This window comes from Spea bombifrons, chromosome 4, assembly GCF_027358695.1.
Source record: "Spea bombifrons isolate aSpeBom1 chromosome 4, aSpeBom1.2.pri, whole genome shotgun sequence".
In the NCBI taxonomy this organism is placed as follows: Eukaryota; Metazoa; Chordata; class Amphibia; order Anura; family Pelobatidae; genus Spea; species Spea bombifrons.
Genome location: NC_071090.1, coordinates 67,366,319 through 67,380,455, shown reverse-complemented (window position 1 = coordinate 67,380,455; position 14,137 = coordinate 67,366,319). Strand labels below are relative to the sequence as shown.

The 14,137-nt window shown below is 35.3% G+C and overlaps 2 protein-coding genes across 2 annotated transcripts in view; one reads left to right on the top strand and one right to left on the bottom strand.

Annotated features, from left to right (window-relative positions):
* LOC128492748 (store-operated calcium entry regulator STIMATE-like) overlaps positions 1–6,514 on the top strand; it is a 33,362-nt gene extending 26,848 nt beyond the window's left edge. Inside the window, exons 6-8 of the mRNA XM_053465427.1 lie at positions 991–1,074; positions 2,299–2,424; positions 6,377–6,514. Coding sequence (XP_053321402.1) covers positions 991–1,074; positions 2,299–2,424; positions 6,377–6,403 — 237 coding nt within the window. The 3' untranslated portion in view covers positions 6,404–6,514. The remainder of the gene's footprint in view (positions 1–990; positions 1,075–2,298; positions 2,425–6,376) is intronic.
* Positions 6,515–11,159: 4,645 nt separating this feature from the next.
* ITIH5 (inter-alpha-trypsin inhibitor heavy chain 5) overlaps positions 11,160–14,137 on the bottom strand; it is a 39,673-nt gene continuing 36,695 nt past the window's right edge. The window contains exons 13-15 of the mRNA XM_053463707.1: positions 13,882–13,998; positions 13,158–13,535; positions 11,160–11,774 (exon numbers count right to left, since the gene is read on the bottom strand). Coding sequence (XP_053319682.1) covers positions 11,491–11,774; positions 13,158–13,535; positions 13,882–13,998 — 779 coding nt within the window. The 3' untranslated portion in view covers positions 11,160–11,490. The remainder of the gene's footprint in view (positions 11,775–13,157; positions 13,536–13,881; positions 13,999–14,137) is intronic.

Sequence of the window (14,137 nt, the reverse complement as noted above, 5' to 3'; positions counted from 1 at the left end):
ATGGCAGCTTCTAATTTAAGTTCACACAAGTAAAATAAATGCATAGGTGCAGGAAAATGTTTGTTTTGTAAAGCAGCTCTTTTACCTGTCTGAAGTCTAGTAAAAAGGAAAATAAGCCAAATGAAGATAAATGAGGTGCGAAAATGTGTTTTATTGCAAAGAAAGTAATAAGAAAAAGGATTTCTCTACTGTGAAAATTTGGCAATTTGTGCAAACTAATGAAATTCTGAATGATCTAATGTCTCAGGGTAGAGCCATAGTTTTGGTCCAGAAAACTAATTTTATTTGACTCAATTTATAGCATCCAAGGAGAGCCCCCCCCCCCCCAGGAACATAAATAAAGAGTGCCATGTTCTTGTGTAGTCTATTTTTTTTTTTTTGGTAAATGTGCACACATGCTCTCAATGGCAAAAAAAAATACAATAAATGTTTTGGGAAGCTGAACTAGTTTAGGACAGGGATAGCCAGACACATGTCTCATGGTGGATATTTGTAAAACCAACTGGATCAGCGGAGGACACCATAATATTTTTTTCTTATAAAATATAAAAATTGCTACATCTCAAAAAATGAAATAAATATGTAAAACATTAAAAATTTATTATATTGTCCATAGATATAATTTTAAGTGCTTAGTACCATCCATTCCAGAGCCCATCGAGTCACCCTTTAGGATATCCTCAACAATGCTGCAGTTAGGTCCCCCCCCCCCCCCGTAAACTCAGGCAGTTAATTGAAGAAAAAAACATGGTATGTTAAGTAAATCTTAGTGACTAACCAAAACATTAACAGCTAATGTTTTACATTTAAATGACTCTTTATGCGCATGTGTAATGGCGGTTGTCTGAAATTGTCCTCCTCCATTCCACTGTAAAACAAGCCATTGTAATGGTGAAGCTGAGCTTACATTAACTGTGCGTTAGTCCGGGACTGGGCAACGTCGAAACTGACAAGATTGTTTGTACGTTGTGTCTCCCTTATTCTGTGCAGCTTCAGGAAAGTCTGCTGGACTACATTCCAGATCCTCAGCTCGAGCTTGTTCTGGTGATGCTGGTGGTACCTTTTATAGTCAACGTAAGTCCAACACATCTGATGCCAGCCTGATGCCCATATTTAGATTCCTGTGTATCTTTATGAAAGAAAGTAACATCGTACAACCTCTCAGCATGTTCTAGTACTCCAGGTTTCCATTGTTACTTACACCTTATAACAGACTTTTAACCACCTATTGTACATGTCTATTTCTCACACAAACTGTGGAAAGATTGTTCTGAAATCTAAATGCTAGACTTTATAATGTAAATTATAAACTGTTTTTTTTTTTTTTTTAGATCAATGTGTTTCTATTTACATATGATTTGTTTTTATTAAGATGGGAATGTTAATAATTAAGGGAATGGATTTACAAAATCTGTACATGTTAGGTGTCTATCTGCTGGTTTCATAGGGCTTATCAGCATAAAAACTGATATACACTATATAAACAAAAGTATTGGGACACCTCACCATTATACCAACAAGGACTTTTATGACATTGCATTCTAAATATGTAGACATTAATATGTAGTTGATTTCCCCCCTTGCAGCTACAGTATATCATCTATCACTCTTCTGGGAAGGCTTTCCACAAGATTTTGGAGTGTTTCTGTTGTGAACTATTTACCATTCATCCAGTAAAGCATTTATGAGGTACTGATGTTGGGCAAGAAGGCCTGGCTTGAAATCAGCATTATAATTCATCCAAAAGGCGTTGAGGTCAGGGCTCTGTGTGGGCCAGTCGAGTTCTTCGACACCAAACTCATCCAACTGTGTCTTTATGGACCTTGCTTTGTACGCTGGGGCACAGTCAGGCTGGAATAGAAAAGGGCCTTCCCCAAATCATTTACACAAAGTTAGCATCCTGAAAAGGACATACCAAGAATGGAGATTGTGAACCAGGCCTTCTTGTCCAACATCAGTACCTGACCTCACAAACTGGGTGAATGGACAAAAATTCCCACAGAAACTTGTGGAAAGCCTTCCCAGAAGAGTGGAAGCTGTTATAGCTACAAAAAGGAAGCTGACTACATATTAATGTCTATGTATTTAGAATGCAATATCATAAAAGTTCATCTTGGGGTGATGGTCAGGTGTCCCAATACTCTTGTCTATATTGTGTATATGTTGACTGATGTACCAGTTAATGGAGTGCCAGTGTGTACTGTCCATTTAATACTTAAAACCCTGATGTGCCAATAGAGATGTGGTAAAAAAAGAAACAAAATAAAAACCTCACAAACGTACTTTTTTTTTCCCCAGGCTATAATGTTCTGGGTGGTGGACAGTTTAATAATGAGAAAGTACAAAAGAGTGAACACTAGTGATTGTGTGAAAAGTGACTTGGTTACAGAGAGATGTCCCTCTGCAAAGGATGAGGAAAAGCAGGTAAGTCAAAGTGGTTAATATTTCCTGCAATAAAGCTAGCCATTAACCTATATGTAAAATAGTTAATATTTTACATATAAAATAAAATATGTAGCCGGCAAGTCACAGTTCATCTAATTCACCAAGAGCACGGTTTAGTCTGGTGTTTTGTGCTGTCGGTTTGCACTGCCTTCCTTGAATAAAGGAGTAAATCCTATACTTGATGTTCTCTGTGGCTTGCAAGATAACACTGCTTGCATACAGTGTTTTTAGCTTTGAGAGCTCATATAGGTCACTTTCCCCAAATTCTTTATTTCACAATTCAATACACTAATTAACGCAGAATAAAATATACAATATGTGTTCATGTCCATAGAGACATCTCATCAAGGTAAGCTTTTGAGCAAAATGTCAAACAATTATAACTTCTAATTAGCAAGAAAGACATTGTGATGTATATCTGTATGTGTATATATATATATTACATATTACACACACGCATATAAAGCTTTATTTTTTTTCTTAACCACTTAACCCACAATACAACAATTTAAACCATATGATCTACATAATCTTTTGCTTAAATAAACTTTATGAGCATTTTGTAAACACTAGTCTTTTTTTTTACAAAATTGATAATCCCTAAAGAGTTGAAATGTGTTTTGATTTTTAAAGAATTTAATACAAATAAAACAGGTTACTACATCACCTTCTTGGAAAACCTGTGTTAAAAGGGAGATGAAATGTGTTTGTGATATTTCTGGAAGCTTGAATTAGCCTGGGAAAATAATTTAACATATGTATATAGTTTTAGATTCTAAAATAAATAATGAATGTGTTTTACTTTTGAATTATGTATCGTCCCATAAGCACTTGTGTTGTACAAACATTAAGTCATAGTTTCTTTGACTGCAGGACATTCTCAGTGGATTCTTTGTGCAGGAAATTGAGACACTTGTAGCAGGTCAGGGTTGGTGGCTCCCTAGCAATTATGATGCTTCATTTAAGAGCGCACTTCAATGTGTTCCCACAAAACTGTAACGGAAAGAAGATGTCCTATAGATTTGTTATAGTAAAAGTACAAAAACAGTTTTTTTATTGTAGAATTTTCGAAATAATAATAAACAGAAGCAATGCTGAGTCTCCAGAGCAGAAGTGTTGTCATAAATATATATTTAAAAATATATTAAAATGGACATGTTCTGAACTTCGAACCTATGTCGTCCAAGGACCAGGATGAGTGATATATGTTTATCACACATTTTAGCATATATTTGATGTCGGCGCTGATGTTACTCAGATACCAGGCCATTACACAATAGGTCAGAAAATGTGTGAGGCAATAGCAAGCCTTCTCGTTACACCACCAACTTTGACCGGCTAAAGTTTGATCCTGTATTTATCTTTTGTGTAATGAGATGGTAAGTATGACACTCACCCTTATATCTGAACAAGTAAAGCTTGCGGTTTCCATTTTGATCATGTACTCTGAGGGACGTCATGTCAAGAACATGTACAGCTATAAATTAACACACAGATTTTGTAGGATGCAGTTAATGTTTTGAAAATAACATGTTCCTGTTTATTGACCTACTATTGGAAGCCTCTTTCATTTTCTTGGGGTGTATATATATATATTTTTTTTTTCTCAAAAGCTTATTTTTAGTGGCTTTCTTTGGACAAGATAGATATATGTTCGTGATTGTTTTTTCCAAGGCTTTGCTGGCTACGATCTCAGGTTGTTTGCTATAGTAAAAGTATTACTGACCTTAGTCTGAATTAATTGGGTCTTTGATTTGCACTACGGCTTTTTTAATCTCTTTTCCCTTGTTTAATTGAGAGCTTTTGGTTAACGCTGGGAGTTGTTTTTCCACTAGATCACCCTAAATATTTAGAGAGGCTTTGCACATTTTAATGTTTTGGAGCTTATATCTTTCATAATTTTCATATCTATAAAATTCAACAGACTTTTGATCCGTTAAAAAAAAAAAAAAAAAATCTGGTTGAGAACATTACTATAAAATGGGACCACACAAGAGTTTTGTTGGCATTAACAGCAGGCACATAAATAACAAGTTCAATTTAATCAGTTCTGAGATTTATAATTGCAAAGAATAGACCTTTATTCTGTCTATATTCAAAAAAACCCAAAATTTTTCTAATAATTTGGTACGTACATGGTTCATAAAAAGCAACCATGTCTCATAAATAGCAACTAAATAAGATTTTTAGTCCTAGCACAAGCTGTTGTACTCAAGCAATGGCTATATTTAATAAACAGAACCCATTTTTTAAAGTATTCCTCTTAAACAAAAGTCATTACAAGCAAGGAAAACCTTACATTGCAGGTAATGATATTCCTGAATAAATTCCTACCAATGCTTCCTAATCGCTTGCGTGTTTTCCTGCGATACGTTTTTTCCTATTGAGATTCCATACACGTTGCCTTTGTTGACAGCTTGTCCTAACGTCGGATGACCTCCTTAAGCTGTGAAAGCATGTATTTTATCTATTCCTGCACTTTAATATTTCCATGTGGCCCTGGATAAAGGAGAAAGCTGGTCACTCTATCCTAAACACCGACAGAATCCCCTCACATGAAAGTCAGATCAACGTGTGCTAATGAAAGAGCCACCAGTGCCCTCTGACAGCTGAAAAGTATTGTTTATGCAATAAAATAACATTCTTCCTGCTTTAAAAAAGAAAAAAGAAGAAAAATGTAGTGACCTGAATATCAACACAGAAACAACTGAATGATATAATATTTTAATGACCTTAATATTTCACGCACTTACCATAACTCAAGCAGGATATAGGGGGCCTTATGCCAAATACTAACGGCTTTGGGTTTAAACATAGTTTTTAAGACCCACCTATGATTGTGGTTTTAGATATTTGGGATGTAATTGTAATTAGGACTGTACTATACATTTGTACCACTGTTGGGAATCTGCAGAGTGATGCCAGCTGCAACTTAACAACTAAATTGCTTTCTACTAATTACAAGTTTTTCTGAGTTTCATTTTTTTCTGAAATGATGCCAGAAAATACTTAATACGAGCAGTGTCTTTGGTGCTACGAGCCACATTTTCACTGTCATGTTATTCCCTTTGATCGGTCTATGCTCTCTGTGTTCTCAGAGGCAGGGGGATCACTCATAGTGGTCCATATGTCCTAGAAATCACATAGACTGGATTTTATTCATCTGATATGCTACTTGCCCCATTTATGTAACAATGGTCCTCTTTAGCTTCTAGAGTTCTGATCTGATTTCTTTTTCAGAGACGGTTCCTATAGTAATAAACAGAATGTTCCCTTGTTATAGTGATACAAGTGCTGTACATTTCCATACCAGAGTCTCTTATCGTCATTTGAATCTTATGATCTCATCTTTCCATGGAAAAGGCAGCTGCCATTGTTGTGATCTATACCTTTTTCTCTTTTGTAACCGTTTCCAGTGAGACTTATGGGTATAGTTAAACCCAGGAACAGTTCAGTCTTAAACGTTTTCTTAAACGTAGTATTTCTGTCTATTGAATAAAAAACTGTATCTGGTCTTCTGCTTCTAGCTGACAACCAACCAGATTTGCAGTGATATTTAAATAATATGTAATTACTATTCTTATAGTTAAGGCTGGTATATGTAGGCTTCCAAGTATAATCTGATATCTGCATGTAATGATTAAACGACTCTAATGTAAGGGTGTTTAGATGAATACTTTTTAGACCGTACTTACACGTTATGGGGCAATTCTTATTGGGAGAAATAATAAACTGCATAGTACTGTATTTTGGTCAAGGTCAAATGCCAAATGCCAACATCATGGAGTGAGTTGAGACCTACCCAATGAGCCTTTGAAAACGAATAAAACAGTGTGTTAGCAGCGATAATTATCCCATTTGAATATGGCTTGAGCTGTATACGTTACAAAATAAATAATTAAAACCATTTTGTTTTCTGTTTTTATTTTAGGTTTTGCTTGGATCAGAGTCTTGTTAAAAGATTAGATCTGTAGTGCGCCGGTCTGCGTTATCACGACAGCCTGGAAGACGTAAAACAAAAATATGCTGCAATGTGTCATTTATTAAATGTTTCATGACTTAATTAGTACATGCTTATATTTTTATAATGCAGTTATTACACTTACCCAACATTCCATAAGCTATTACTGCCAAAGAACTACCTCGATGCACTAATATCAATCTCACTATAGTAATTTACATTAAAATAGATAAGCTTTCTCCAAATACCTTATGATTGGGGGGGGAAAAAATACTATGCATAATTACCTGTAAAGGGGGAAATTTGGTAGAAATTCTGTGTATTTGTAGTTATGAATCCAATTGATTGTGTTATGTTAAATAACGTGGGGTGGGTCCCTGTTAAAATATAATATGACACCTCAGTTAAAATCAGTTGGTGATGATGCTCTGTTGTCTACCTAGCTTTTGTTTTTGAGCAATTTATATTTACTGTAGGTTCCACATCTTTAACAGACGCAACACACTTTAGATTAGATTAAGGTTAAACTGATAAAGAACTGTATAATGCCAAATAACACTTTAAAATGTGCCATTTTATCAACTAAGTTACTAATCTATTCTCTCGGTGTCAGGTTGCCTTCGACTTCAAGAAGAAACCGTAGGGTGGTTTATTTGCAAGATTCACAACTCCTTCTAGTTCCATATAACCTACAATCCTTTTTAAGTAGAAGAGATTATTTCAATTCAAGATACCATTCTCTTTTATAGAACAGATGTCATGTTGTTTTTGTTTGGTTAAGATTTTCTTATCTATCTCTCTTCAGATTAATCCATTTAGATTAACGCCTCTAGGTACTAACGATAAAATTGACAATATTCAGAATTTATGTACCAAGACCTGTTTAACTTTGGTTAATAAAGAAAATGCCATGTGTGTATATTTCTCAAATTAAAGAAAACCACTCTAGAAACATCTTCATTTATTTCAACATTTTAAATGGATTAGACCTATATACTTGAACAAGATGCTAAACGTTTCCAGATTTACCTGAATTCCTCTACACAGTAAAGTGAAAATGAATCTATTTATTGAAATACTTTGACTCCCATAACTTTATTTTAATAAAAATATATTTGGGACCTGGTAGATTGTGTAGGGCATTTGAGGAGATTAAGAGTTAAAACATGATTCCATTTTCACATTTGTGATGCTTGTAAATATATTACAAGCTACTGGCCTGTATTTGAGTAACGCAACCTAGATTAATATAAATTGGTTGATTAACCATATTCCTTAGCCAAAGACTGCATCTGATGAGCAGAAATGATGTAGAATTAAATGGTATCCGTATTTAATTGGTTTATATGGCCATGGTTACTACCACTACTACTCATCGAGATGCAACCTTTTTCATGCCATATCTACTTACTATTTATGTAAGTTATTTTTCCAATATTTTTGGCTTGGGAGCGAATGGCATTATTATGTATGTATGCGGATAGCATTACTCAACATATACGGTAATTGATTTTTTTTTTTTTTAACAGAATGCATTTTTCTTGGTTGATGTTTCAATAGCATAGCATAACAATGGGTGAATGAATTTTGTTTGAAGTTTCACGGTATTCTGCAAAGGTTTGCTGAATAAACAAGCTATTGCTGACAAATCATTTATTACACATGCCTTTTGATGTTAAAGGAGCAGACTCGTTCCCAAAAATGTGTTTTTACTGGTTTTAGTAGCAACAACTGGAAGAGGAATTAAATGAGAAACAAGTCTGTCTGAAGTACGTGGAGTAAAATGAATGGAGATCCATGCAAATTGTGTGCCAATATGAACTTCCCAGGGCAGACTACCTAGAGCTCTCCCTCTTATAGAGAAAAGGCTTCATGGGGTGCTTGACCAGCTGACTGGATGCTCCCAGCAAAAATCCTGGCTTTTCAGCTTTCCAAAATTATTTTTTATTTTTTTTTTCAAGATTACAATTGCAAACTTACTGTCCTTGAAGAAAAGATATAATTTGTGTGGTAAAAAAAATATGCATGGTAAAAATTTAGGTAAAAAGCTCTAGGTTATCCGGTACTAAAATACCCACCGTAAAGAAGCGTTAAGCTGGTTAATGACAAGTTCTAAAATATTTCATAAACTGCGAGCAGTCCCTGGTACTTTGCTGCACATTTACAACTCAAATTTCATTTTATAAGTATGTGCAGTCATGTTTATAAATATTTGGACAGTGACACAATTTGCATAACTTTGGTTATCCACCATGATGGATTTGAAAAGAAGCAATGAAGATTTAATTGAAGTGCATAGTTTCAGCTTCAATTCAAGTGCTATAACAACATTTTCTTAACCACTAAGAATGACAGCAATTATCATACATCGCTCCAAAATTTTCAGGGGCTCAAAGGTAATTAGACCAACTTAACCTAATCGTAAGCTAAATGATAATGCTTAATACTTGGCTTAAAATCCTCTTTAGTCAATGACTGTCTGAACTCTGGCACCCATGGACATCACCAAATTCTGCCAGGGTTTTAATACAGCTGTAAGGTGCCATCCTAGGAGTTTAGCAGCATTTGGCTGGCTGAGCTGATGGTACAGCTCTATACACCCTGCTGCTTCTGTCACCAGTCATATCATCAATACACACAAGTGACCCAGTTCCATTGGTATCCATACATGCTTATGTCATAACATTGCCTGCACCATAGTTCACACGTGATGCTGTACGCTGTTTGCTTGTATGAGCTCACCAGCGCGATCATTTTTCAAAATATTCTGAAAGCCATTGCTAACATTTTGCTGCCTCTCTGGTGGGTTTGTTGAAATAATAAGGGAATAGCCAACACCTGCCAATGAATCAATCAATTTTCCAATTACTTTTTGTCCCTTGAAAAGGTAGGGATTATGTATAGAAATTGCTGTAATTCCTGAACCATTTACTCAATTTGGCAAATGCTTCAAATTAAAGATGACAGTCTGCACTACAACCACACCATCCAAGTCCATTGTGATAGCCAAAGTCAAAATGAAAGATTGTACTGCCCTAATATTTAGGGACCTGACTGTATATCTTTTTGAGCAGACATTAATAAAAGTTGAAAATGAAATAAACCATGTGTCCAGAAATAGTGAGGTTTCTGTAATCCATATTAAAGGGGCACAATAGTCCTGAAACTTTTGTGTATCCCCTCCAAATTAATTGGGGGTTTGGTTCTTAGAGCTTACTTTTGGTAACAGTCCAACCCTGCACGTTGATTCCATCATTTAAGCCATAGAAGCCCCAAGGTTAAATTATTGTATGTTCTTTGCAATGAAAAAACTAGGGAAAAAGCTTTGACTCCATGAACCTGATGTTAGGAGGACAAAGCGGTTTCTATAAATGTAGAATAAAACGAAGATCAGAATGAACAATAATAAAACCACATAGTTAAAAATTCGCAAATCACTGTATGTAGAGTACATTCAAATACACAATTTTTTGGTTTAAATTGCCTGTCATGCATTTACACTAGTTAGGCTAATCCACATGTCCTCTGCACATATTCCCTAGAGTAATGATGTTGCCTTTAGGAACGATGATGTTATTGCAAAATAGTTACTACAGCAGATAACTATTCAGGCAAAATGTGGTTCCACCCTCAGAATATTTATTTTAGTTGCACAACATGGATAAACAGAAACCATACGTCAACCTGCACCAAGGAAATACCTTACATGTTATTCAAGACTTCTTCTTCAATATGTAAAGTATAGAATGGTTTTGTGTACTTTAAATTGTCATGAATACTATCAATTTTTATTTTTAGTATTCTCTAAAATCACACATTTTCTATTCGTTTGTGAGTGGATTTTACGCTTTACATAGTTCCACCTAGTTTTTTGGATTATTATCCCCCCCCCTTTTATGTTCTGCGCCCCAACTGTTTCTGCATCGATTATTCTCTAAAATCACACCTGATCCATAAATGAAAAGGACAAGAAGTAATTTATTTTTGTGCTGGATATGTATGTCATATGCAAATGCATGTGCAGAAAAATAATGCACATTGAACAGCATTACAAAATTAACCACTGATACAGGTTGAGAAAGAAGACAGATCTATTGAATTAAATTTGGCCTTGGCACTTTAATTTGAGCAGCCTTTTTAAAGATATACGTGCAGCCACCTTCTGGATATACACGGCCACAACTATTGTCTTACACTCTCGCTGCGTGCAAACGTGTGTCCGGTCCATGGCCCCACAGTAAAGAACAAGATCTGTTGCTCAAACGGTAGTAAAGGCAAGTGAGCGGTACAACCAGCCCACTGGTGGAGTCCATGCCTCGATGGTTCGTGGTTGTTTTGGAGGCAAAAGGGGGGCCTACACAATATCAGGCAAGTGGTTATAGTTTTATGGCTGATCGGTGTATGTAGACAGGTGGTAAGTTCTGTGTCAAACTTACCAAGCAATGTATTGGCAAGCCTCAACAACATAAGGTAAGGTTAGGAACCATGAAGAACAGGTGTTGCCTAACAGTATGATGATATGATATATACCTCATAACTGATGTTTAAATGTTCATTTTAAGTAAAATTTGGTTAACAATAAAACCTAAATGTATAAATGTATAAACAATTACCACCACACTAGCAAAACGATATGAAAAAAAACATATGAACACATGAGGAACGCATGATTATGCAGTGTTTACTGGAAGATCTAGTGTAATGGTATATGAATCATGGTTTTATATATATATATATATATATATATATATATAGTCCTTGAATTAGAAGATAACTGGAATACTATGGTGGTGAATTAGACCAATATTATGATTACACGTGACATCCACGCGTTGAAGAATAATTTCAACCAACGGAAACAGGAGTATTACCAAGACAATCATACTTCCCCAAAAAGTCAGTTATGATCACTTTAAGTTTTAGAAATGCAACGAATATATATGGCACTGTCAAAGAATGATCTCTTCAATATAAACCCACCGCTTAGTGTGTATCTGAGAACTGCTCCATGTCCAGTGTTAATTTCCATCATTGCTCAGTATATACAAAGTGGAATGTATCATCAATTGTCAATATTGCTGAAATTACACTTCATTTGTTATGAGATCGTTTCCAGACTCAAATGGATGGGATACAAGATAGTCCTGGTAAGTCCCATCAATTAACTTAGCTGCATTATTCTTGACAAACCAGCAGTCCACTTGGTGAAGGCCATTATATAACTTCCTCTGCTTTCTGATCACAGGAATCTTGCGATTTCTCACCGTCAGCATGGTGACATTTTGGGCAGGAGCTGGTTTACCAGCGGCTTTGTTATTAGTACTGAGGGGTGCTGTAGTGACTTTCACTTCGTTGTATATAAATTGACCTGGGTAGAAAAAAATTTAAATCAGTCATGTATCCAAAGACTGCCATACTGAAATGGGTATACATCTAGTATTTTAAGCAAATAAACCTTGAAATCTTTAATTTTTTATTCACCTAAAACACAGAAAATTGTAAGATGCGTGTTTTAGTTTCCATGGGAACAATCTATCACTGCTTTCTAAACAAATGAAATAATTAATTATTGGAAGGGGTTAGACATACAAAAGCACCAGGAATTCCATTTGTAATGCTGAACTTAGATACAAAAATATTACATTCATCAATGTGGGTAAAACGGCACCCTTATTCAGAAGCAAATAATTCAACAAAAGACAGTAGCCTATTTCATTTTAAGAAGAATGGTTTGGTATGAGTTCAGATATTAAAGGTGGAAATTCCCATAGGTTCAGTATTCCAATCAAGGTAGTGGGGCTTATACAATGATACAATAAAGCAGCTTCCCTGTACTTTAACTACGTGAAGGATGCATGAAATCCTATGAAAAAAATGATTTAATACCGCATAATCCATGCATTTTTTTTTCTGGAAGCCTAGGATGAAGAAAAAAAAAAAAGAATCCAGCTCCTGAGACATCAACTCAACAAACTCTGCAGTACAGGAGTATTAATGTCTGAAAAACGATATATGGCCGTAGGAAATATTCTCCAGTATATTAATAATTCCCAAAGTTGTAAAAGGTGTGGTAAAATTGGAGTTGTGTGTAACTGGTTTGCATAGGATGTTTATGTTATTCTGGTCCTGGTGTAAAACATTTTTGGCTAACTAGATACTAACTAATATAAAGAGCCTGTCTCAACATGTATAGGCCCTTTATAAATGAGGGCCACAGTCCTTTGGCTTGTGCCTTACCAGAGTTGCCGCAACTGATACTGATGTATGGCTCATTACTGATTTTATTTGTTTAGTGGGAGCTTTTGTGGCATTGGGCCCATTGATATTATTGTCTACATCTGGATTGTTCAGTTGGATAGTCTATCCATTGGGATACAATAGGTATGCCTACAGTCTAGGAGACTGCTTCTTAATATTATTACCTAAAACCCCACTATTGTCTCACATGGCACAATAGTATTCTTCTGATCAACTGCAGGGGCTCAGGGGATCCTAAGTAGTAGCATAGAGTTTCTTAAGTGTATTAATGTCAATTGCGGTATTATATACATATTGTGGCAGTAGTGTACAGAGGTCCTTGGAGTTTAAAGGACTTGGGTTCCTAACTGATACAATACTTATATGGACTGATGTCATAACCAGATATATCATTTGCCTTTAAACCCACTACATAGAAAGATAATGCACTAAGTTAAGCTGTAATGTTGGATAAAATAATACTTATAATAATAGTAGTTCCATATCATATTACCCAAAAGCCCATGAGAATTGGAAGACAATCCTTTGCTGTTGGAAATGTAGAATCCCAGGTGATTTCTTTGATATGGAGCTGGGTTCTTGTAGTGGTGAACCAGTATTACAAAGCTGATGGTGCCTCGAATGGTCACTGTGACGTTTGACTTGGCATTAACGAAAACCACAAGGTCATCACTTTTCACTGTTGCTGTCTTGTAGCATGACAGAATCAGTCGATCCTTGCTGTCTAAGATAACTTTGGCGGGGGTGATCTCAATGTAAGATCGTTTTGGTTTGTTGATGATGATGGTGATACTGCTAAAGTAAGTCCTTTGTTTTTTATGCCCATTCAGAGGTGCCGGCGCTCCTATTAGCTGTCCATTTACTGTTACACCTTGAAAGAATAATATATAATATATTACAAACAAATATTAGAATTCCAAATTAATTAATACCAGTACAAAACAGTGAATATGAATCAGTGTCACATTCCTCCATAGAAATCTATTATCAGTTAAAATAAAACAGGTCAAAATAAATTTCTCCCTTCCAATAACACTATTTTCCAGCCTTTCGCCAACCAAGCACCATATGCGAAGATTTTTCATATAAGATTTTAGAAAACTTGGGTCCCTGACTGATGCATTATTTGATTTTCTAAGCCTAACAGTATATGCAGTTACCAAATCTGTACATTTTGGTGTTCTACATCGTTTTGAAGTCTATATTCAGACACTTACCAGAGTTTTTGTGGTCTGAAACTAGCCTCAGGATGTCCCCAGGTTCACCATCAATGTTAAAACAAACAGTCACTTTGCTCAAAGGAAAATCAACAACAAAATGCGGGTCTCCATCCGCTGAAAGGAAGTAAAAATATACAAAGGAAATGGTTAGTCAGTGTATTTATGGAGAGCATGAGTTCTCTTTGTGTTCTAATAATAATATGCTTTTATTAAAATATTATTAGGCCAAAATAACATCTTCACTATTTCTTTT